At 38.2% G+C, this 26,047-nt stretch overlaps 3 protein-coding genes across 8 annotated transcripts in view; 1 reads left to right on the forward strand and 2 right to left on the reverse strand.

The window, feature by feature from the left end:
- The window catches only part of Elk (Eag-like K[+] channel), a 73,800-nt gene that overhangs the window by 21,357 nt on the left and 26,396 nt on the right, over positions 1-26,047 (forward strand). The window lies entirely within an intron of this gene.
- LOC122408152 (rac GTPase-activating protein 1-like) lies at positions 7,978-11,988 on the reverse strand. The gene is made up of 7 exons (XM_043414786.1): positions 11,822-11,988; positions 10,878-11,016; positions 9,419-9,555; positions 9,203-9,329; positions 8,583-9,110; positions 8,416-8,507; positions 7,978-8,256 (listed from the first exon to the last, which is right to left on the reverse strand). Exons 2-7 carry the CDS (start codon positions 10,998-11,000, stop codon positions 8,199-8,201), a joined length of 1,065 nt encoding a protein of 354 aa, XP_043270721.1. The 5' UTR covers positions 11,001-11,016; positions 11,822-11,988; the 3' UTR covers positions 7,978-8,198.
- On the reverse strand, positions 13,518-18,049 carry LOC122408153 (rac GTPase-activating protein 1-like). Its single transcript, XM_043414788.1, has 6 exons — positions 17,888-18,049; positions 16,941-17,079; positions 14,825-14,959; positions 14,225-14,752; positions 14,058-14,149; positions 13,518-13,898 (listed from the first exon to the last, which is right to left on the reverse strand). The coding sequence occupies exons 2-6, from the start codon at positions 17,061-17,063 to the stop codon at positions 13,841-13,843; spliced, it is 936 nt and encodes a 311-aa protein (XP_043270723.1). The 5' UTR covers positions 17,064-17,079; positions 17,888-18,049; the 3' UTR covers positions 13,518-13,840.

A 26,047-nucleotide genomic window follows, 5' to 3' on the forward strand; every position in this document is an offset into this window, starting at 1 on the left:
AATTCATATTATTGATCCTTAATTGTGTGATAGTCTGTTTAATGTCCTTCATTAAATATGGTATTCACCTTTGATTTACAGTACACAGGATTTTTTTTGCAAATCGCGGACCCGCACGTGACATATTTCATGTTCTCGAGTTCGCCCCATGTCTGTAAATCAACCCTTGATTGTGCGTCCGTCACTAGCTAGTGTTTGAAAGAAAGAAAAAACACTATCTTCGTTAACCCGCCGATTCTTCGGTTTGAGGTTGCTTCAGTCACTTTTTATCGCTTCAAGCGTTTCAATGATCAATCCCCTCGACAAAGTGTCCTGTAAGTAGCGATACGACTCGTCTAGCAACGTCAAAAAATATTTCATTGGAACAATGAGGTCAAAATTGTAGTGTCAATAAATAATGATCGTTTACAATAAACGTTCGACCTTTATTTACAGGTCAGGTTTTCGTATATGAAATAGAGTCATTTGGGAAAATGGTTTGAGAAATTCCACCGGAATTTCGACCGGAAAGGTCGAAAACTACGTTGCAATTCAGCATACTTTAAGTTCGTTTTACACGTGCTCTTTAACCATCGACTTGATAATAATTTACAATGAAAATTTGTACTGGCAAACGCGACAAGGGCGACGCATAAAAACGGTGGTAAACTTAGACATTGCGCTTCAAGTGGTTGTGGTCAACAGCTTTTTTCGCCATCAGTCAAACGAGGCGTATTTATACCCAAATTCATCAGAATCTCGTTCGATAGCTTGCGTACATTGCGCCCCATCAGGTTGTTAACCCCCTTCAACAATAGGGTATTACACCTTTTTTTGAAAACTGTTTTAAAATAATTCTGAGATCGTAATAAACCGGTAGAATTTTTATTTCAATTTTATAAGACCGAAAACTGTCTTGAAAACTATTTTTTATTTATGATTTTCAATTTTCGCGCGGAAACGCTAGCCGCCATGTTGTTTCGGCTTGTGACGTCACTCCGTTAGTAAACAATACAATTGCGAAAGACCAAGTAATAAGATTTGTAAAAATAATGAGTTATAGTGGTATATCATTGGTGTCTCGTGCCTGAATGCAATAATACAAGTGTAAAAATGCCACAAAAATTGTGGATTCATCGCCACCATCGACATATTTAACATTGGTGGATTTATACTATCTGCTTTCACAAAACCGTTTTCCATAATGCGATTTTAATAAAATGAATGACAAAAGTCCACAAACGTGCATAATAACTTGTAAAATTTCAAAATAACACAGAGCGCACGATAAGAATCTAGATTGCTTACTATCGGAGTGACGTCACGTTGGAATCCAATATGGCGGATGGCGTTTTAAACATTTGAAAAACAGATGAAAAAAGACGATTTTTAAAATTGAATTATTAAATTTACATTGCATTTTTATGAATAAATATTGACGTTTCTCGTTTACTTTTTACGAAATCTATCACAATCATGCATTTTTTAATATATTTTTTTACATGGTGTAAAATACCCTATTTGAACCGTTCGAGTTCATATAACGCGACGCTTTTATAGAACACTAGATCTAAAGACAAAGATCGAAAACATCGATAACCTGGACGCTTTTGTAGAACGTTAGCCAATAATCTAGTTAATATTCACGCTGAGAAATTATTGATTGTTGAAAAACTTGAAGACTATCGAAGTTAAAATATTCTTTTCTGGAAAACGATTCCATTTCGTCACTATACATCATCAAGAATATAATTAAATGCTAAACGTGTAAAACACAATTCCGTTATCGAGAACTTTTTGTCGGTGCCAAACACGAATCACGGGTAGCCAAATATACACATGAAAAGAAAAATGTTGTCTTCTATTCAACAATGTATATTTATAGACAGAGCCCGAGATATTTGATATATTTTTAGAGCAATTAATCACAATGTCTCCGCGCAGTTTTAGTCTCAATATACACAAAAGTAACCAGTCACGAGTGTGGACTCACGAATAATATTGAAATACCTCTTTTCTCCGAAAACTTCATCTCGACAAGTGAATTTCCCGTAATTTTTCACGGGATATCGATTTTCCCAGGTCGCATTACCGGTATCATCACGAGAGAAAGTGACCGGAGCGTAAAATATGTTTAACGCCGATGCTTAAGCCGGGCTCGACTCTGTGGCCCAGTTTTAGGGACTCCTTTGCCGTTAGCCTGTCGAACGATCGATTTCCTGCTCGGGAAAATGCGAAAGCTCAAAACCAGCGAGAGCCTGCAACGGCAGCGTCGGAAATTCACGTTTTTACTCGCTACATTGTGAGAGCAAAAAACGGGAAAGAGCTTGCTTCGTTGTTTACTATATTGTCAGTTGAGAGATGAGATGATTTATGAAGCATATTTCTGGCGAGTATCGGAGTCCACGCGTGTCCTGAAACAGAAGCTCGTACTTTCCAACATCCCTGGAGAAAAATCATCAAATGAAATCGAACGAATAAAAAAATCGCCGGTTCTCGTCCAAGGTTTAACGAAAGCTTCCCGCGAAATTTCGATTCGACGAATTTATCGTCACAAACGAGAAAGGTGCTTCGAGCTCTTGAAATAACCAACCGGATGCTCTGTATCCCAAAAAAATGCAAGGTTACTGTGGGCTCGATCCGGAGCGTTATTTTTCGACGACCTTTTGTCATCGGGTCATCATCGGACTCTTGGAAAAATGTCATATCATGAAAACACGTTCGACGCTGCGGGCGCACAGCAACCTGGAAACACCAATTCAGTTTCAGTCGTCATCCACGTTTCACACATAATAATTCAAAGATTTTTTTTAATATCTGAAGTGCTCCCGCAACTCGCATTTAACATATTCAGAGCCCTCTAAGTGCATATCCTCTCTTTGAAGCGTCCGCGATATCTCGTCCATTGTCTTTTTATTTCGCGTAGCGATTCAACCTCTCGCTAATTAAAAGTTATCCTCGCGATTCAGGAATTCGACGAGGCGAAGCACGCTCCGGAGTACTGGAAACGTTTTGTACTGCGAGACACGAGACCGTGAACGAAAGGGAGAAAGAGAACAAGGGAAAAAGAAAAAAAATGAAAAGAGAGAAGAAAAAAGATATAGCGAGGGAATGAAACGAGAGTTTCATATTATCGACCAGTTTCAACAATGAAAGTCGCGAGCTCGACTGACTCGGTACGCTTTTCTTCGATCTGCTCGCGTATATAGAATGACGCGAACGTGAACGACCTGCTGAATCGAACAAAAATGTGTTACACAATATACACAGTGGCCTACATTTTTCACAGAGTTTGGTCACAAAAAAAATGTCAATTGATGCTCTCGATTAACTTTTCAATGTTCCCTCCAAATTTTCCCAGAAAGTTATCAGTATTACGTGGATTGAAAACGAGCACATTCACAAGTTGACGTTCATTTTATTTGCTATTTCTGTAACGAACGGACAGCTTTATCACAATACAATTATTACCAAGTCAGAAGAAAAGAGACTGTAACGCTCGTTGAGTGTGCTCGAGCCACGTCCGACCAAAACTGACTCGTTCCACTTGCCCATTAGCCTTTTGTTGGGCCTCGCGAGATCTGCGGTTGGAGTTTTACCAAAACTCAACGATACACTTGAAGCTCGTATGAAGAAATATGAATCAATATTCCCTGGTGATTCTCGAGCGAAGAATATGTATTTTATACAATGAATCGTAAAATATTATTCGGCTTACGAATGTACGAGTTCAGAGAGACCTTAAAAAAAGGCACATCGCCGATCCGGCGATCGAACAGGCGGAGGTCACTTAAGAGGGTTCGGAAAACATATAAACGAATAGAGACATCGAGAGAGAGAAATAAATATGTGGATGGGAGAGAAAAGTTTCTACCGCGCGAGCAAAGGTTCTATCGTATTCACGACGATAAATCATCTCAGTTTTTGTATGGATGAGAATTTTGGGTGGATTGTGACTCCGTGTGTTGTAGCCGCGCACGCGAGGGGAGGAGATAAAAAGATCGAGGAACATGAATATGGTCCTTTAAGAGATATCGTAAAGTGGGCTAAACCTCAATCTCCATCGCATTCGGCCTTTCTCTCTGCGGCGGAGAGATGCTGCGGAGGAGAGCTCATCAAGCAAAATTGTTATATATAAATAAGGTATAAGCTCAAGAGTAAATTATGCTCTCCATAGAGGGGCATCGAGAATCCGAATGCAAAGATTTTCCATTATACTTTCGCTCAGCTTTCTCGTTATTTTTATTGTATTGTCATGCGCGTCAATGCCGTTCCTATTTCGATTGGGATGACTGAGGGAAAACTATGGCGATTAAAATATTTGACAAACATGCTCGATTAAGCTGATCGTCGGATGATTTAAATAGTCGCTACTCAATATGTACGAATGACAAATATTACACTGCGTATTTTAATGGACTATTCATCGAGGCTCGGTTAAAGTGTGCTCGTTTACACTTCCGCCACAGCTCGTTAGCGCGGATACCTGTAATAACACATGATAGAATAGACACGCGTGCTCACAGTTGTTTCTCGTGATAAATGTCTATTTTTGACACGGCAGAAATTGAAATGTTTTAATACCAAATTGAAACCCCCACGTACACACACTTCAACTCATGCAATAGTCCGATCGATGTTTAAATAAACTCATATTGCACGATGAGGCGTGAATTGATATATTTTCGTAGAGGTAGGACCGATTGTAAAATTTCGTACATTTCCATGTAATTTTTGCCTTTAAAATGAATTGATAAAAATTCAGGATAAACGGTTTCAATATGTTATTGAGAAAGTAAATTTAACATCCTATAGTTCTATACGAGTGTCATGAACACAGACTTTGGCTTTTCCCACCGTTTTTCAACTGTTAATTAACTCGTGAAATTTCAAAATTTGGGGTAATTCTGAACAGCTTTATAGAGGAATTCCGGACGTTCTGCTCCAACTCCATATCAATTGATTTTTTCAAATTTCACCTACCTCGTAAATACATATGAAAGAAAACGCCAACTTATGATATTGAATGCATAAATAAAACAGTGGACGATGTGAGATCAAAAAAGTTATTTTTCTTTTGAAAAATATGAAGATTTACCACCCGACGACTGGATTATGTGAATCGAGTGTGAAATGTGGGCTCTCAAAGTTGCATACGCGAAAGTACGAGTCGAGAATTTGTTTGCGATATTTGTAGCAATTTCTAATGCGATCTAGATTTAGCCCAAGGACCGTCCGGAATTGCCTCAGAGGTTCGGGGCAAATCCGAATTTACGGAGTGTTGTTTTTTGCTAAATATCTAGCAATTTTTTCGGTGCATCAATTAAAATTTACATCGGAAATCGTAAGCAAGATATCAAAGAGTAAAATACATGGAAAATTTATTTTGTAATTTCATCACGTGGATCGTTATTAAACAATTTCGGTTAGACAGTCGGAATTACGTCAATTTCCGAAATCGAGGTCGATTATAACAAGAAAAATTTGCTTTAGAGAGAAATGAAGATCGGTCGGTGTGCGAGGAGGAACGTCGCGAAATTCAATGTCGTTTTACTCTCGTCCCCCGCCGAGGAATTTTCTGGTAGAGTGAATGATTGCTTCCAAGACAGTAAAATCAGGGGGTAACGAAGCGTGAGGAATGAAGTTTCATCATGATGGAAAACGATACGGAGTGTTGCGTAAAGAGCCAGTTCGAGGGGGGTAAAAATGTTGCTCTATTTTTGCGGCCTCTTCAAAGAAAAGGGATAAAAAATCATAGTTAAACGGCGAGAAATCAAACGGTGAGCGAGAGATTCTCGTGGGTATTTTGAAGGGTTTACTCGAATCGAAGCCGGTTGAAAGAAACGACGACGAAGCGTGGAATTTTCGACGAGAGCTCGAGATATATTGCGCACTCTTATCGCGTGCGGGGGCTAGAACAAAATGTAGTATTGAATGGAAACAAGACAGAAGAGAAGAAACCCGTCAGAATTAATCCCCGACGCGATATGACGTGAGATACGTGAGGAATCGAAGCGCGAGAGAAAAGTAAACGGATGCTTCAAGGGGAGGCTTTCGCTTGAGCGAACTTGCCTCTTCCTTAAGCTTGAAGGAAAAGACATATGAAAACATGAGATTCGGTGTCCGAGGATTGATCTTGAGGGGACTCGATGTTACATATTCGCTGCCTCTTTTGTTCGTTCCGACTCTCCAATCTCCGCATTTGCGCTCCCTTTTTGAATTCTATCAACGAATATATCTCTCGTGATAAAGAAATACCGGAGGGCGATCGGGCAAAGTGCTTCCCATTCGAGGATCTCGGTGAAAACGAAGGGCAGGCCCCTCTCTCGTTTTTCTCTTCGTCTGTGACACAGGCGATTCGGAAGCTTGAAACTCTCGATTAGAAAATGTTTCTGGCATAAAGAGATATGCCCGGAGGGCAAAAAGAAAACTCGGAAACGATGGGAAAGAATTTTTATTGCGCCCTATTATACGCTTGATCCTTCCCATCTTTGGTAGCCTCATACTTACCATGTTCTCAGATCAAATATTTCCTTTTACATGAAGAAATGCTGCTCAGTGACGCGTTAGAGCCTGTGCGATATTAAGGATATTTGATACAGGCTTACAATGTTGCCATGCTAAACCATGCTAAAAACATAAAAAATTTCAAAATGATCAGAATTTTATAAAATTTGGTCAACATATTCTTTAGTACCAAATTTGACAATACAATTTTTTTAAGATTTTTCTTCTGTACAGTTATCGAGTAATTGATCACTAAAGTTCACGTGTATAAGCATAGCGTTTCCATACATTCCGGGCATAAGAAATCTGCTTTAATGCGTAATTACTCGATAACTGAGGAGGAGAAAATTTTGAAAAAAATTGTGTTTTCGCACTTGATGTTGAAGAACATTATCACCAAATTTGATAAATTTCTAATTATTTAGACTTTTGTACCATACATCGTTAATCACGAGAACATCTCGTGCCACTTGTCAAAATAGAAGTTAAAGCAGAAACGTTAAAGTACGAAACAGAGCAGGAAAAAAGAGGAACACGTGCGAGCGCAATTTGCCATGCGATTATTCGCGACCATGATACAACGCTCGCGCACGCGTGCTGTTCTGAATAATTCATTTATCAGCAATCGCGAGGATCCAGTGTCAACAACGTCGAAACATAAATATCTATATGCCCAATATAAAAAGCTTTGTCTATTTTAGCCTGAAATATTCTGCATAAAAATGTCATCTTCTTAGTCTCACAAAAAACGATAAAAATTTAAATATTTATCGTCTCCCCGCGAGGGCTGAGTCTTCTGAAAAACCTTTGACGACCGCCAGGTATTGTTTCGAGGTCGATGCTTAGCATCGACCTCGAAACCTCTACAAGTAGATTCCCCATAATTTTTCACGGGATATCGATTTTCCCAGGTCGCATTAACGGTGCCATCACGAGAGAAAGTGACCGAAGCGTAAAACATGTTCAACGCCGATACTCTAGCCATGCTCGACTCTGTGGCCCAGTTTTAGGGACTCCTCTGTTGTTAACCTGGTAAACGATCGATTTCCTGCTCGAGAAAATGCAAAAGCTCAAAACCAGCAAATGCCTGTAACTGTACCGACACGTGGTAGTAGTTTGACACGAAAAAATCACGATTTTACTCGATACGTTGTGAAAGAGTGAAAGAAGGAAAGAACTTGCTTCGTTGTTTACTATTATCAGTTGAGGAATGAGATGATTTATTTGCCTAAAAATATCACATTTCGCGTGTCCTGAAACAAACAGAATGCCTTGCTGTGTGTTTTTCGTATAGGTATGAACTCTGTTTGATCTCAAAAACTTATTGAAGAGATTCAGCCTTCAGAAGACATCGCTAAATAAAAACGTACTCAAGCTTTTGTGAACACGTATTCGCCCGGTTTCATGGATCAGGATACATTTATCACTGAAATATTGGGCAGAGTATCGAAGAGTAGCGTTCTAAGTTGTCAGGGCGTACGTGAGAAAAAATTTTGAACGAGAATTTTTCAGATTTATTAAACTGAACTGATTGTGAGAATATTGAACAAACTGGTGAGCGCACGAAAATACAATTGCGTCTGGAATTTAAACATTCAAACTGTAACACGGAAAAATATAAAACAGTTGTGATTTTAGAAATACACCTTTTTCAATCCTTTTTCATTAGCAAGTACCGGCGAAATCAAAAATACGTAGTGAAAATATTTCTTTTAAAACATATCATCGTCGTCCAAGTCCGAAGTTGATGTAGCAGGGGATATGGTCGTTCTGTAAGACAGGAAAAAGCAGATTCAATTAGCAGAAAAATCTTGCTACAGAATTTTATACAAAAAATTTCACAGCGAACCATTTTATTCTGTATGGACCCGAGTGGTCAACCACTTTTCGAAAAACTGTTGGAAAAATGTAAAAATCAATTCAACTTGCCTAGTTTCCCTCATCAACCTGTTCTCAAGAGCCTCGAAATTAATGAACCTGGCCCATTCATGCGCAGAAATGCTCATCAACCTCCGAAAAACCTGCGAATGCGGAATCAAAATGATTAAAATTCGTCGGAAAACGCGCACGAGGTAACGACGATGAAAAAAGCAAACCTCATATTGTTTTTCCGTTTCAATGTCCAACGTCTCGTCAGTGAGTTCGATGTCACCGTAAGCGAGCAGGGTGGGTCCGAAAATTCTGGCCAATTTGTCTACGGACATTGCGCATTCCGGGCTCCTGGATACTTGTTGTAGATGAAGTATGAGATAAGCCAGAGTGTCGCGATTCACCCGTGGAAGTTTCGAAATTACTGTAAGAAGAGCTCCGTTCCCCCCTCCTTTTTTAGATATCAAAGCTGCACGAATAAATTCGTCCCGAAGTTCGAAAGTGACGAGTGGCTCTGACAACGATCTCATAAAACGTAGCAGCGTCGAGCAAATTGCGGAAATGGGAACTTCACTCAAGTCCGGAATTTTCCCATTGGAAAATTCCTCGACCAGAAAAGTGACTACGTCGGGTTCTCTTGTCTGTTGGTACAAACCTTCATTCTTCATACCATGTGATCTGATCGCTTCGATACAGTGGAGGATCAGAGATGGTACAAAAGGCGGTTCGTTCGGAGCATAATCAGCGAATTTTTTCTGTATAAGCGAGAGAAAGAGCAAGAGAGAAAATAAATTCGAAGATGTAGTATTTGTGTATATTGATGATTCGTTAATAAATAAAGGAATACCGAATCATCGCGACGACCGGATGTGCTCGGTGCTGAGCCATTTGACTTTCGAGGAACTGCTTTGCACTCGATACACCTCACCTCATTACAACGGGCGCAGCGCAATGCTACTTTACCAAAACTCAATCTACAAAAATCATCAATGATAAATGAGAAAATGAATTCTGGTCGATCAAATATATCGAAGATTTTCACTTTCGTCTTAATAATGCTTACATTTTTTCACACAAAAAACATAGTTCCTTTTTGAGAAGCATTCTCGGCGCGAGCTCGTGGTGTAAGGATGAACACAGATTCGATCTTTTTCTTGAACATAGTTCTGACGATCCGATGTTGGCCCGTGTTGTTGCGGGCTAGAAAATTATTTATTTTTACGATTTTTAATTTTAATTTTAATGATAAAATATTAACGATTTTTAAAAATAATATTCACGAATTTTTTTTAACACTTTCCTACTGCAGGTGTGCGATAATTGCCATGAGTACACTTCCCTACGTTCAATACCCTAGGATTCGATCGACTGATACATTATGAATGCATCAACGTCGATCAAGACGATATTAAACCTTACGAAAAAACCTGAGATTCACTGGGTTGATTACAACGAATTAGGTGTATCTATTGAAATAATTCGAAGAGTGAGGAAATAATGTTTTCTCGACAACGCAGCGTCGTTGCCGGAGTTTTTGTTCAACATACTATCTTGGATCTTTTTTCACCTTTTTCTACTGCTGTACTTTCATTCTACATCGCACGTCAGAGCAATCGCTTCGAACGTTGTTGGTATCGATCATGCAACATTTTCCACGAAACCACGTATCGCCAACAGTGGGCTGGTCGAAAATGGTTTGGTTACTTATCAAATCTGTTTGAACAATTATCGATAATATTGTTCCAGGAGCGAGGTCAAAACGTGATAACGACCGAAAGTTGTCGGCTGCGTCATATCATTGTTCTTCGAATTTTTCTCCTCCACCGTCGAACGACAGAGTTTTTCGTTTTTTCTACGTCTCGTTCCTTTTCATCCTTGAGATTTCCCCCTCCCATTACTTCTGTGTTCATATCCACAACGAATATGTATTTTTGAAAAACTACTGACCTACTTCTCACTCGTATTATAAATGTGAAAGTTTGTTTGGTGGAATGAATCTAGAGTGTAATTTCGTAACTAGCGGCTCGTGCTGAGACGGCAAAATCTATTTTGATGAAACTTCAAACGAAAGGATCTTAAATCTTGGGACAACGAGCCAGATACTTTTTCATCCCGGAAAAATCGGCAGGATATGACGCTATTTTGAAAAAAGTGAATTTTTTCTGGAAATTTCATATCATAAAAATACGTTCCCTGCAGACGAAGTCGCGGACCCAGCTAGTTAGCAAGAATCATTTCAAATTTTGTTTTTATTTTCGATTCAATTACACGATTGTGCTACACTTGTACAGTTATGCAGTTACAGAAACCGCTTCGGGTACAATTTCCTGGTTGCTGCTTTGCCTTTGCCCTACCTCGACCCATATTTTTCGAAACCGGATGCGGATTACGCTACGTTCGTATTGTGTCACATGAATGTACTTTTCGATTATTCATATTTGAAATGTTTAAGGTTACGAATACAAAAGATTATGGTAGTGCTTATGGAACCCACAAATTTCCCGAAGTGAATTCCTTCTTACCTCGGCGCGTGACATTTCTTCTCCATACGCCAGTCTCCGTGCCGTAGCATGACTGGGCGTAATGCCCATTGGATTACTTACAAAGCCGCGTCGAAAATTTCCTATAGAGCTTCCCCTGTCCATTGCGAGAGCAAAAATCCTGGAACAAAATAACCCAATATAAGAACCAAACGAAAAACGACATAAAGGGAAGTGAAAGTTTCATTTTGACGATGCTTTCGCGAATATTCTGTGTATATGACTAGTGACAAAACGAAATCGCTGCGATTAACCAACATAATCGCATTGTATGGTTATTTGCATGAAACAGTATTGTCATATTGAGGTGAGGGTACAATTTTCATCCATAATGTTGCAACTTTTGGTATTTTCCTCTGTATTTAAAAAAACAAATCCTTCCTTTCAATTATATTTTGTATTGATGATACCAAATTTTATTAAATGTTTTTTCAGTGATGCTGAGCCTGAATTGTTTTTGTGCCTCGATCTCTTTTACTCTGTCATGCTTATCGATCTCTGAAGTATGAAATTTTTGTACACTCTCGCTAGCATTTACCCTTGAAACTAGAAAAACTAGAACGATTCGAAATATTATTTGTGCTGCATTCACTTTTAAGAAATAACTTAAACATTTTTTTTATTTTGAGATTTTATTCAACATTTTCAATCGTAAATGGAAGTTGAGATTCTTTCAAAGAATTCTGTCATTATTTCTCAAAACATCTCATCAACCTCTATGCAGAATGAATTGTTAGAATAATGTCTCTCATATCTACCGAACAAATCTTCAATTATAATCAAATTTGTCTAAAATTATGTTAAATAAATTGAGTGTTTTCAGACCTTCTGAGCGACGTGTGCACTTGACGAGTACTCGGGGAGCGATTTCGATAATTTACCAAAATGAGCTAATAAACATTTGAAAAAGCTTGATAATTACTTACGTAGCGGAGCTTCAGATTTTCAATTGAGCTTGGAACGAAGTGGAACGTAGAATTGAAATATTTCGATTAGGAAATTTTTCAATAGTCAGAACTTCGCGAGCAGAGTTTCCAGCTCCTAAGATGAGGAATGATTGCTTCATATATAAATCGAGGCAGTTTGCAAAAAACGGGTTACTAAAAAATCAGACCAAAAACGTGCCACTTAAGTACGAAGATAAAATATTGCGATATGAAACAAAGAACACATTATTCTCAGGCATGTTTAGAGAACAATACTTTTGTGGCACGTTTCGTATTTTTTGTTTTGTTCTTTATCGATGACTCAGGTTTTTTGTCGATAAGCGTTTTGCTAATCACACTAGACAAGAACGGTTTATGTAATTGTTAATTGTTGTTCGTTACGACAATGTTCCTTCTCGATAGTTCCATTATCGATAATTGATTTCAAAGAGAATAAATCACACGTTACTTTTGTCACAACATTTCCATATCACGAGCTGCACTCATTAACATTTCTTTAATCATTGTTGTAAACTACTACAAGAATCTTACTGAAAAAAAAATCAAAATTCAAAAGTCGTATCTTTGTTGCAATGTAATCAGAAAAAATCCGATTCTTCTCCTATTCTCTTCCACTTTCTCAAGATTATTACATTACCTTTTCCCCTTTCTTCTTTATCTCGAAAATTATTTTTCTTTCTCTCATCTCCATCTATTTTATTCATTTTTTACTATACTTATCTGAATTTTTACTCACTTCTCTCATGGGCTTCTACAAATAAAAAAATCTTGCTCCTTTTCATCTTCAAATATGTCATTTCTCTTCCATTTTCTCTGAAAAATTGTCCTTCACACATTTTCGTCTTCCCCGTCTCATATCTCTTTCTTCGAGAAAATAATGTTGAATCCTGAGTTCCCATGTTTTAATGTCAATCCCGGGTTTTCATGTAATAAGAACCGTGAACGTGAATCTGATACACGTCGGCAATCGCTCACGCACAAGATGAGCCAATAGCGTATCATCAAACGATGATTGTAAATCGATGGTGATTCCAGATCGCAAACAATAGGAAACAGTATCTTTTTTCACATCTGTGAGATACAACGGTTCATAGAAGATATCAACTAGTTTGAAAATCGGATGAGATCCGTGAAGCGGTCTAAAGATTAAAAGATGGTAGGGATCGTAGCACGGCAGCTACTTTGTTTTTTATTCAGAAATGCTTACGTTATTATTCGTTATCGAAAATCTTGAACTAATATACAGTTAAGTCACCAAAAGACCAAAAAGTGCGACCTGAGCAGACTATAGTCGATTCTTCCTCGATCTGAGGTTATTCCGTGAATGAGTTTCTAACGATACACGAGTCGCCGTAGCTTTTCGAAGTTTACCAAAAACCAGCAGTCCGCCTTCGTGCTACATATGTACATATGTACTTGACCGGCGAATAACTTAACAAAAACATTTCATTGTTTTCATTATGGTTTAGAGAACAACAAGAGTATTAAAAAAAAAAATGAAATTATTGTTAGAAGAAGGGATTCAATCGAACACAAGGGTCACTAAGAATAATTATTGCATCTGTTAGTTACTGTTATGTACTAACGACTTATCGATGAATATAGAAATCCACGGGCCTCTTCCGGAAATCTGTACGTAATCGTGGATTTTTTACAAAAAAAAATAGCAGAAAAATTTGCTGTCGAATCCTTTATTTCGATTTTTCAGGTCATGGAAACAAGACAAATCTCTAGCTTGAAAATATTTGCCCTGCATGGAATCTTCAGACTCGATATTATCGAAGATAAAGACGGATCATTAAATTAGAGTAGAATTTTTTACACATACGGAAGAAACCGGTGAACACACGAAAATACAATAACGTCTGGAATTTAAACATTCAAACTGTAACTCGGAAAAATATAAAACAGTTGTGATTTTAGAAATACACTTTTTTCAATCCTTTTTTCATTAGCAAATACCGGCGAAATCGAAAATACGTAGTGAAAATGTTTCTTTTAAAACATATCATCGTCGTCCAAGTCCGAAGTTGATGTAGCAGGGGATATGGTCGTTCTGTAAGACAGGAAAAAAAAGATTCAATTAGCAGGAAAATCTTGCTACAGAATTTTATACAAAAAACTTCACAACGAACCATTTTATTCTGTATGGACCCGAGTGGTCAACCACTTTTCGAAAAACTGTTGGAAAAATGTAAAAATCAATTCAACCTACCTAGTTTCCCTCATCAACCTGTTCTCAAGAGCATCGAAATTAATGAACCTGGCCCATTCATGCGCAGAAATGCTCATCAACCTCCGAAAAACCTACGAATGCGGAATCAAAATGATTAAAATTCGTCGGAAAACGCGCACGAGGTAACGACGATGAAAAAAGCAAACCTCATATTGTTTTTCCGTTTCAATGTCCAACGTCTCGTCAGTGAGTTCGATGTCACCGTAAGCGAGCAGGGTGGGTCCGAAAATTCTGGCCAATTTGTCTACGGACATTGCGCATTCCGGGCTCCTGGATACTTGTTGTAGATGAAGTATGAGATAAGCCAGAGTGTCGCGATTCACCCGTGGAAGTTTCGAAATTACTGTAAGAAGAGCTCCGTTCCCCCCTCCTTTTTTAGATATCAAAGCTGCACGAATAAATTCGTCCCGAAGTTCGAAAGTGACGAGTGGCTCTGACAACGATCTCATAAAACGTAGCAGCGTTGAGCAAATTGTGGAAATGGAAACTTCACTCAAGTCCGGAATTTTCCCCTTGGAAAATTCCTTCATCAGAAAACTGACTACGTCGGGGTTTCTTAATTTTGCGTACAACCCTTTACGCCGAATACCACGTGATCTGATCGCTTCGATACAGTGGAGGATCAGAGATGGTATAAAAGGCGGTTCGTTCGGAGCATAATCAGCAAATTTTTTCTGTATAAGGAAGAGAGAAAAAAATAAATTAGAAGAAACATTCATGGGTATTGATGATTCGTTGATGCATACCGAATCACCATGACCGGCTTGTTTCCGTTCGGAAGGCACGCTAGGCTTGGACTTGGAGAATGAGGATGAAAGCTGATCGAATTGGTTTCTTAAACTCCGTTGTAACGATTTCATGTTGACCCGTGAAGTTGTAGGCTAGAAAATCATTCGTCTATAATGATTATGATTATAGATTAATGATTTAGATTAATGAAGCGACAGTTGTGTTAGATGATTGCCATGAATACACTCTCCTGCATTCATTACCCTTTGATTACATCGACTGATGCATTATGAATTTATACATCAAGGTCGATCAAGACGATATTAAACCTTACGAAATCTAAAACCTGAAGATTCACTGTTTTGATTACAATGAATTTGATTTATCTATCGAACCAATTTGAAGAGTGAGAAAATAATGTTTTCTTCGGTGTTCAGAGTTCAAAAGAATATCGACGACGCTGCGTCATCACCGGAGTTTTTTTCCCAACATACTATCTTGGATTGTGAACAACAATCCAGCCTCATTCTCAATCGACATCTATGTTTGGTAATAAGCAGGGCAAATTATACACAAGCAAATTATACATCTCTAGCTCTGTACACTTTCATTTTTGGCTATGACATTTATAGGTCGCTTGATATGAGCTCGTTGCTAAATCAGTTATAACTTCCATTTTGTACATCGAAGTGTACGAATCACCAGCAGTGAGCTGGTCGACAGTGATTTGGTTACTTATCAAATCTGTTTGAACAATTATCGATAATATTGTTCCAGGAACGAGGTCAGAACGTGATAATTACTGAAAGTTCTTCTTCGAATTTTTCTCCTCTACCATCGAACGACAAAGTCTTTCGTTTTTTCTACATCTCGTTCGTTTTCATCCTTGAGATTTCCCCCTCTCATTACTTCTACGTTCATATCCACAAGGAATATGTATTTTTGAAAAATGAACGTGTTAGGAACGTGGTATAACACATTCAATGAGAATAATGAATATCGATTCATCTTGAATTACATTTAAATCGAATCTTTTGGGAATGCAATACCATTCGTGAGTATCCTACTATCCTACTTCCCACTCATATTATAAATGTGAAAATTTGTTAGGAATAAACATTTCAAATGGTTAGGAACAAACATTTCAAATTTTGTTATAATCTATGCTTCTCACATGTGAATTCGAAGATTTGTTGCATCATAAATTTTCGCAACATTCGATTCCAGAAAATTGAGTTTCGTCGATCAGTTACGAATTCTTCTAACTTCGATTCGATTCCCAATTCTTATCAGTTGCTCTAATTACAATTTACTGATCGCCGTCTTCTTGCCTTATTAATGCGTCCCTAACTAGACCCATATTTTCCAAAGTCAGTTGTATTACTGTGTCTTCAATGTACTTTTCGATTGTTCGTTTTTGAGAAGGGCAAGAAAACGAATGCAAAAGATGATGATGATAAAATTTTATTCAACATTTTCAGTCGTAAATGGAAGTTGAAATTCTTTCAAAGAATTCTGTCACTATTTCTCAAAACATCTGCTCATCAACCTCTATGCAGAATGAATTGTTAGAATAATGTCTCTCATATCTATCGAAAAAATCTTCAATTATAATCGAATTTGTTTAAAATTATGTTAGATAAGTGAATATTTTCAGACCTTTTGAGCAATGTGTGCACTTGACGAGATTAAATGAAGCGCGAGTACCCGAGGAGCGATTTCAATAATTAACCAGAATGAGCTCTAAACATTTGAATAAGCTTGATAATTACTTACGAAATTTCATATCATAAAAATACGTTCCCTGCAGACGAAGTCGCGGACCCAGCTAGTTAGCAAGAATCATTTCAAATTTTGTTTTTATTTTCGATTCAATTACACGATTGTGCTACAGTTGTACAGTTATACAGTTACAGAAACCGCTTCGGGTACAATTTCCTGGTTGCTGCTTTGCCTTTGCCCTACCTCGACCCATATTTTTCGAAACCGGATGCGGATTACGCTACGTTCGTATTGTGTCACATGAATGTACTTTTCGATTATTCATATTTGAAATGTTTAAGGTTACGAATACAAAAGATTATGGTAGTGCTTATGGAACCCACAAATTTCCCGAAGTGAATTCCTTCTTACCTCGGCGCGTGACATTTCTTCTCCATACGCCAGTCTCCGTGCCGTAGCATGACTGGGCGTAATGCCCATTGGATTACTTACAAAGCCGCGTCGAAAATTTCCTATAGAGCTTCCCCTGTCCATTGCGAGAGCAAAAATCCTGGAACAAAATAACCCAATATAAGAACCAAACGAAAAATGACATAAAGGGAAGTGAAAGTTTCATTTTGACGATGCTTTCGCGAATATTCTGTGTATATGACTAGTGACAAAACGAAATCGCTGCGATTAACCAACATAATCGCATTGTATGGTTATTTGCATGAAACAATATTGTCATATTGAGTTGAGGGTACAATTTTCATTCATAATGTTGCAGCTTTTGGCATTTTCCTCTGTATTTAAAAAAACAAATCCTCCCTTTCAATTATATTTTGTATTGATGATACCAAATTTTATTAAATGTTTTTTCAGTGATGCTGAGCCTGAATTGTTTTTATGCCTCGATCTCTTTCACTCTGTCACGCTTATCGATCTCTGAAGTATGAAATTTTTGTACACTCTCGCTAGCATTTACCCTTGAAAATAGAAAAACTAGAACGATTCGAAATATTATTTGTGCTGCATTCACTTTTAAGGAATAACTTAAACATTTTTTTTATTTTGACATTTTATTCAACATTTTCAATCGTAAATGGAAGTTGAGATTCTTTCAAAGAATTCTGTCATTATTTTTCAAAACATCTGCTCATCAACCTCTATGCAGAATGAATTGTTAGAATAATGTCTCTCATATCTACCGAACAAATCTTCAATTATAATCAAATTTGTCTAAAATTATGTTAAATAAATTGAGTGTTTTCAGACCTTCTGAGCGACGTGTGCACTTGACGAGTACTCGGGGAGCGATTTCGATAATTTACCAAAATGAGCTAATAAACATTTGAATAAGCTTGATAATTACTTACGTAGCGGAGCTTCAGATTTTCAATTGAGCTTGGAACGAAGTGGAACGTAGAATTGAAATATTTCGATTAGGAAATTTTTCAATAGTCAGAACTTCGCGAGCAGAGTTTCCAGCTCCTAAGATGAGGAATGATTGCTTCATATATAAATCGAGGCAGTTTGCAAAAAACAGGTTACTAAAAAATCAGACCAAAAACGTGCCACTTAAGTACGAAGATAAAATATTGCGATATCAAACAAAGAACACATTATTCTCAGGCATGTTTAGAGAACAATACTTTTGTGGCACGTTTCGTATTTTTTGTTTTGTTCTTTATCGATGACTCAGGTTTTTTGTCGATAAGCGTTTTGCTAATCACACTAGACAAGAACGGTTTATGTAATTGTTAATTGTTGTTCGTTACGACAATGTTCCTTCTCGATAGTTCGATTATCGATAATTGATTTCAAAGAGAACGAATCACGCGATACTTTTGTCACAATACTTTTATGCTGTAACAGTACGTTTTTACTCAATACTTCGAACTCCACTTATTAGTACTTCTTGGATCGTTATTATTTACTCAAACTTCAAATGCAGTGGATCGGCACGAGTATATTGTTTTCGAATTACACTGCATGGAATTGATGACTCACAGTATTCGTAATTATTATCGTTAAATATCTTGTGACCTCGAAAATGTCACGTATGCCAACCAACGCAAAAAAAACCACCACAAGAACCTTCCCAAAAAAACAAATCGACGTAGATATTCGTCGCGATAAAAAGTTACGAAACGCCGTTACGAATTCAAAAGTCGTACCTTTGTCGTAATGTAATCAGAGCTTGCTTTGTTTCATACTCCAAATGAAAAATCCGATTCTTCTCTTATTCTCTTCCACTATCTCAAGACTATATTACCTTTTTCCCTTTTCGTCTTTATCTCGAAAATTATTTGTCCTTTTGTCGTCTTCATATATTTTTATTCATTTTTTACTATACTTATCTGAATTTTTACTTACTTCTCGCATGAGCTTCTTAAACGAAAAAATTCTTGCTCCTTTTCATCTTCGAATATGCCATTTCTCTTCCATTTTCTCTGAAAAATTGTGCTTCACGCATTTTCGTCTTCCGCGTCTCATGTCTCTTTCTTCGAGAAATATTGTTCAATATCTCGGATTTTCATGTAAAAAGAACTGTCAAGTGAGAGACACTGAATTACGTCGGCAATTGCTCACGGAGAAGATGAACGAAAAACTCATCATCAAACGATTATTGTATTTCGATGGTGATTCCAGATCGCAAACAATAGGAAGCAGCATCGTATTTCCGATCTGTGACATAACAATTCATAGAAAATATCAATAGCGCAAGTTTTGAAATTAGGTAAGGCGATCGTAAAGCGATCTGAAAGTTTGAAGACCGTACAGATCGTGGCACAGCAGTCACTTTGATTGTTTTTCATTCGGTAATGCTTACGTTTTATTCGTTATGAAGAATCTTGAACAAATACACACTTAAGTCGCGAAAAAGTGCGACCCATAAAACTGACTTGCTCGCAGCAACCTTTCGAAGTGGGCGTATCGACCAAATCGATTGATCGCACGTTAAAATCTCACGTCCGAATCGCCATGAGCTTTCAACGGAATTTATTCGCATACGATGCAAACGGAGGTATGAAGAGGAACAAGAATTTCATTTTTCGCACCGTTCGACCGTTCGACGAACGAAGATGACAAAGTCCGATCGGTTCGAGTCCACCGCAAACATCCAACAGCGCCACAAGATTTGTCAAGGGCAGTATTCAAAGGGAGTGTCCAACGAGGTGAATTGAGTCGTGGAAACTGCTTTTCTCTCCTCCGGTAGCGCAAGGAAGCAGCACGCACGCGTGTACGTAGCTAGAAAACTCGCGTATTACTCGACGGAGCTCTCCCCCTGCTTAACGAGGCCTTCGAGGGTTGCTCCATCGGGCACCCTTTCATTGTTCGCGAAATAAACCACAACGAACATTGCGGAGAGTAATGCGATATTGCGTGTGCGTCTGGATGTATAAATTTATCAAGGGAATTGCGCGGTTTGGGCCAAGTGCCTTTATCGCTGAGAGGGAAGAGGGCTACGAAAATCTCGTAACTTTCCTCCGGCTATAACAATCCGAATACAACTGTATACCCGAAAACATACTTTCCGAACACGAACACAAGTCCATTTTCATGAGGCCCTTAAAGATGACATTGAATTGTGGTGAGACTCACATCGCTCCCAACACATGGTAAAGGAGGGCTGCCCTTTTCAAATAACGACTCGCATTCAGCCATCAGAGGCATATTTACGGTCAACATAAACCCCCAAAATTTCTAATTTTAGATATTATCCTCCGGGATCCTCGGAGTCAATGTCCAGGGGCTAAACTTTCAGGGACATTCGCCGAGACCCTGCTCGAGCTCCCAAAATAGCGGAAACATTTGATTAATTTTAATGCGCTCGAGCTAATTTTTCTTGCAATCCCTCCTTTCTCTTCAACCATCCTCCCAATGTGATTCATTTTAGTCGAGTGCGTGGGAGCTTCAACGATATTATAAACCGTTGAATAATTACGTTGGAACAAGAAATTATAGGAATTTGGTGATAATTTTGGGGGTCATGGGACGGAGGATCAAACGCGGGCTCGTTCATTGAGTAAAGTTTGGTGCAAGGTCGAAATTTACTGATCATTCAATATCGAATTTTGGGGCACACATGTGCTTCGATCTCATCGAAACAACACAGTTCCGAACTAAAGCGCTGGAACGTGATTAAACCATACCAAACAAAGATCGCTATAGCAATCTCTTTTCAAATTATTAAGCTTGTGCTTCCTCCGCATCGCGCAACAATTTTATCATCCGCGGGATTAAACGCGAGTGTATTTCGGCTTTGAACATTGATTTTTACTCCGTTTATTTGATCATTTAGTCCCAATCCGAAGCGTCTCATTTTTTATCGGTTTATTCATATTGAAAGTAAATCAATTGAAATGAAAAAATCTGTGTTATCCGCCTAGACAGGTTAAAGAGAAGAGACGTTATTCATGCATAAAATAAAAATCTTTAGAGTGGAAATGTTATCGAATAGATTTATAAGAGTCGAGTTCTGTTGCAGCGAGTCAACGCGATTCTACTCTCAGTAAATGTATTCAACAACAGTTCTCCCCTAAATACATGCTTAAAGAGCGGAGATGTTTTCGAGTAAAGCTGCGATGAGTACAGCTATAAATAGCTGCTAGTTAACAACTCTATCGGTGGCTATTCTCGATAACAACTCCGCTCCTTAATAACTGCGGATCCACGTACAGAACGTCTGTCCTCCTTAAAATATCTACTCCGGTGTGACATTTAATCCGCAATATCTCTACTCACGAGGATTTCAGAATCATCGTGAGTAGAGATATTGAAGATTATGAATTATACATTAGTAGACGTAGAGGTGTCATGAATTTCGGAGTAAAGATTATTAGAAGCAGAGTTTTTTTCGAGTTGAGGCGTGAAGAGGATGCTTGTTATATTCTGCCCGTTGAAATATAAAAACAGAAATTAAGGCATCTTCGCGCGAAGCTTTTTTTGCTTTTTATTGTTTCATCGAATGTTCGTAAGTGTCCAGCAATTGAGCTGTTCGGTGCAAGCTGCCTCTCCCCCGAGGGTATTCCCAGAAGAAAACATATTCGCGAGGCTGGGAGAATGGAATCGGAGCCTTTTCCCAATCACCTGTCATTTAATGGGAACGAGAACGAGTTAATAAATTTTTAATCGAAATTATTGGGTCAGTATTAAATGGGTTCCCGCGGGGGAGGGGGCGTTGCGAATTACGAAAGACGAAGAGGTCTTTCAACAGCAAGGTTTTGGCTCAATTATATTTCTAGCAGAAGCAAACAATTCCATTTGCTTCATTCTTGTTGATAATATTACCTCGAAATTTCTATCTACTCGATAAAGTAACGAGGGTTTTTAATTGGAAATTCAATTGAGGCCTCTCACTCGGTGAATTTACGTATTTCACAAGAGCGGAGAATAGAACGAGTGACGAAGGCGGCTGAAGGGGAAGAGGATTGTCTCGCGAAGATTAAGTGCCAGAGGGATGCAAACGAACAATTGTCAAGTTGGGAAACTGGCTCAACGATGAGAGTCGAGACAGGAAAATGAAAATCTGAAAGCCTGGACAAGGGATGGCGGAACGAGTATATCGGGCACTCATTGAAGAAGATTTTTCTATCGATTGGAACAAGAACAAACACTCTCGCAAGGGGAAACCAAAAGGGCAGACTCAAAGCTGCTTCTCCTCATATAAGTCCACAGTCGAGAGTGTGTTCCGGCAAGGATAAGCGCGATAAAGGAGGCCAGCAGCATCCTGTGTTTTGTGTGCTCACGCACTCGTGGGTGTCTGTCGTAAACAAGAAATACACGAAGCTTCTACAACCAGTGTAACGTTCAACACACTCCTTGGAGCGAGAGTCAAACAAACGAAAAGTACGAGGGCTTGATTAGGAGCCCAATTCTCTGCTAAAGTCTGCTGCATTTTCTCTGCGGAGCTTACGATTTATTTATTTGTAATAGAAACATAATACGAAACACCTCGATCCCCAAGGCCAGAAGTTCTGAGGCTTAATCAATTTTTCGGTTCACTCGATATTTCAACCCAGCAGACTCTCCGAGTCTCATCTCCGTATCCCTTGTACTGACAAACTTTGTTTCTCGCACTTTCTCCGAAGTTGACGACGGTGAACGATCTGAAACTTACGATGAGCTCGCGGCCTACGTCTCTTTTATGTAAACCCAAGTATAATGGAATTCTCAAGAGTATGAGGATTACTGCTGTGCTCGTGCTCTTATATTCCACTGGTGCTGACCAGAAGCACTCCAAAAGTAAGAGAAAAAGACGTAAAACGTATTCCCAGATAATAGTAATGAGATATAAAGTCAGAATAAAAAGCGCGGGGGTAATTGCAATGTAGTGAAAAGGGATGACATTTCTCGGGGAAAAAGAACAAATTTTTTAAATAGGAAACTATTAGAAATGGTAGAAAAACGATCTCGAGAATATACTCACTATTTATCTATCTTGCGACAAGAAAATTTTGCCTTGCGAAGCTTCCCTTCGGAGTCGGCGGACCTTTTTTACAATTGGGAGTTATAAGGGGTCTACGCTAATTAGATGGGCAAAAAAGACTGTTTTCACGAATTTGTTTTGAACGGTACAAAATTATAAATGTAGATATAAAAATTGTCCTCAAAAATACACTCTTAAAATGCACAAAAAAATTTTTGTGTACTTTAGGTCCAAAATGCCATACGATTTTTGATTTTCTTAAAAATGACAAAACGGCGGCGATTTTTCCAAAAACTACGAAAAAGCCCGTTTTTTTCATCGTTTTTCGCAAAAAAAAAAATGGTTCCGCTGAAAATTTCAAAATTCGTATGATACGCGTTATAACTACGGTCATAAAGAACACGTGGTAAAATTTTGTTAAGGATCGGTTGAATAGTTTCGGAGATTTTATCAACGAGCAGTCGAAAAACGTAATTTTGAGAAAAACGCGTTTAAACAAAGGCAGTTACGCAGTACCGCAGTGGGCGGTGCGTATCAGCGCGCTCAGACAGCCGAGTAAGCGTCGCTCAAAAGTACACTTGGACTGCTCAGATGTTTATAAAATTTTAGTGTGATCCTTTTAAAAAAATGGATTTTTTGAAAATTCTAATTAGAGTAGACCCCTTAATTGGCCTAGTGGCAATTGCGTCACATTGAAAGTCGTTCTCGGTATTTCTTTCCAATAAAAATCGAAGTTTCATATTGAATAAAACGTTTTCTAACTCGTCACGGAAAATCAATAAAGAAAAATACGGCGATAAAAGGTTTGAGTTAAAATTTTTGGTTTTTTTTTTCAGCGAACCACCAGGGGCTAGAAATCCGTCTCACAGTACCCATCTAAATGTCATATTCCTTTCACCAGCGTTATCTTGTTTTCGAGGCTTTGTAAATCAGACTTTTCAGAAATTTATCTCTCCTGAGTGAGATGAGTCTGGAGAGGCACGCGCAAGCTCAGCATCCCCGTGGTATTCACATGGGTTCTTAGAGGTATTAATCATCGCAGAGTCAGCCCTTGGCAAAGTCAGTTTCGAGCGATCTTATCCACAATAATATTCAGAGGCTGGTTTTATCATCGAATTCTTTTTTTATAGAATCAGTCGATTGAAAGATGATTTCATGTTTCATGTATCGAAACGATTTTTTCATTTCAAAAGAAAATGAAATGAAATATTATTTCATGATGAGTGCAATTTCAGCAGGGATTCAAATAATTCATTTACTAAAATTGGTCCTCATAGAAAAAAAAAAACAAACAACAAAAAAAGAATTTTTATCATTTTTCTACTCCTTCACTCAATTGTATTTGAAATGGACCAAAGATGGTGAAGTTTTCATTGAGAGATCTTCCACGCACGGAAGTTATTTACCACCTGATAATAGTTTTGGTAGTGAGTCAATTGTAACGAAAAACGTCGTAGATGAATCTTCACGGTATAAAATTGAACGAAGTAGCTGCGAAGACGTGCGATGTCTTATTATTGGCCTGTTTTATTGATGACTATCAAAAGAATTCTTCAGTGTCTCGCTCCACGATAAAGTAGCAATTCCAAAAGTTCTCAATCAACGTGTTGACTTTTCACGAGGAAAATTAGCAACTTTCGTCCTGACATCATGTCGAGTCTTCGAGGTTTGCGATGGAGAGATTTCAGCTCTAAATTGAATCAATTTTTACTTCCTAATTAAAAATATAATCACTTCAAATTAATGTCAGAGTCGTTAATTCGAAATTGTGAATACATTTTTTCAACTTATCTCATGGCGAATGAAATTACAGGCCATTAATTAATCGGAGATCCATCACTGACCGAACCCCAAATTTCATTCGTCCCTGGCGAAAATACTATACTTTTTTATGCAAAAAAATCGCATTAGAGAGCACAAAGGGAAATGGATCAAGAAAAAAGTATTAATAAAAAGACAAAAGATTATGACAGGAATGGGCCAAGCCAAGAAGAAACAAAATGCCAAAATAAGCAAATGTGAGGTTATACGAGTGCTCATTACCAATTTAGTTCAATCTTTAACTTAATATATTTGTATTACTAGTAAGACAGTCGTCTTGAATTTTTCCCCAAACCTTCATATACTCAATTGTTATTGTGTACGTTTTTCATAATCTTCGTAAGAAGCGTTCATTCGTTACACGAAAATGTGTATTTTCGTGTCTATTTTTCTTCATATTTAAGCACGTTTATCTCAATAACCAATAAGACGAACCCTTTAAAATTTGATACGCGTGTGAGTCGTCTACGTATTTAAACTCCGTGTAAATTTAAAGACTACCTTAAAAATATTGTCCTACAGGATGTTTCTGAATTCGGAAAAAGGTGACCGCGCGCCGAGTCAACATGGTTGTTTGGTCTAAGCTCTAATCTCGTGTAGACGACGGAGTTGAGGCATCGATCAGCAAAGAGCAATGTAAACGTTACTTTAGCACGACTAGCGCAGCTCCCGTTCGTTCAAGCTCCCTCCTACAAAGGTTAATAGACAAACTGTTCCATCCCCGATCAACATACACGAAACTGGTCGTTGATTTTCTCTCTTTCTCTTCCTTTGCCTCTCGCTCTTGAAAATTTGCCTGATAAGACGTTCAAACTCTTCGGTGATTTCTTTTACGTTCTTTCGATGTTTTAACAGGTCCGTACCATGCCCACATTCCTGTGCGAGTAATCGAACAGGTTGGTGGGGAAGGTTGGTAGATTTAAATGAAAGATTTTGTGGTAATTCCGCAATCGACATATTTTCGAACGAATTGATTTTATTGATGCGTTTTTACTTCAAATTAATCCACTCGATGCAACAAAAATTTCGTTTTTTATAGTAAATTCAGTCTCGCTCTGAATGACTGGAGTGAGAATGACGGTTTCTTTATTTTTTAAGATTGAATACCAAAGATCTTGAAGCGAATAAAAAAGTTTCGTTGCTCTCGCGAAGTTGAGACTTTGCAGAGGACCTGATGAATCCGACTGGGAAAATCTCTTTCCCACAGTTGAACGAGAGTTCATACGTCATCTGTCAAGCTACAATGCTGTAGATTCGTTTGAGGGAAAACTAGAGACAGCGA

The sequence above is a fragment of the Venturia canescens genome, chromosome 3 (genome assembly GCF_019457755.1).
Source record: "Venturia canescens isolate UGA chromosome 3, ASM1945775v1, whole genome shotgun sequence".
Taxonomy (NCBI): Eukaryota; Metazoa; Arthropoda; class Insecta; order Hymenoptera; family Ichneumonidae; genus Venturia; species Venturia canescens.

Coding starts and splice junctions, on each gene's coding strand:
- LOC122408152 (XM_043414786.1), bottom strand. CDS start 11,000: ATGGACAGGGGAAGCTCTATAGGAAATTTTCGACGCGGCTTTGTAAGT. Junction 9,556..10,877: donor AAGAAATGTCACGCGCCGAG/GTAAGAAGGAAT, acceptor ATAATTTTCTAG/CCCGCAACAACACGGGCCAA. Junction 9,111..9,202: donor CCGGTCGTCGCGATGATTCG/GTATTCCTTTAT, acceptor TCGCTTATACAG/AAAAAATTCGCTGATTATGC.
- LOC122408153 (XM_043414788.1), bottom strand. CDS start 17,063: ATGGACAGGGGAAGCTCTATAGGAAATTTTCGACGCGGCTTTGTAAGT. Junction 14,960..16,940: donor AAGAAATGTCACGCGCCGAG/GTAAGAAGGAAT, acceptor ATGATTTTCTAG/CCTACAACTTCACGGGTCAA. Junction 14,753..14,824: donor AAGCCGGTCATGGTGATTCG/GTATGCATCAAC, acceptor TTCCTTATACAG/AAAAAATTTGCTGATTATGC.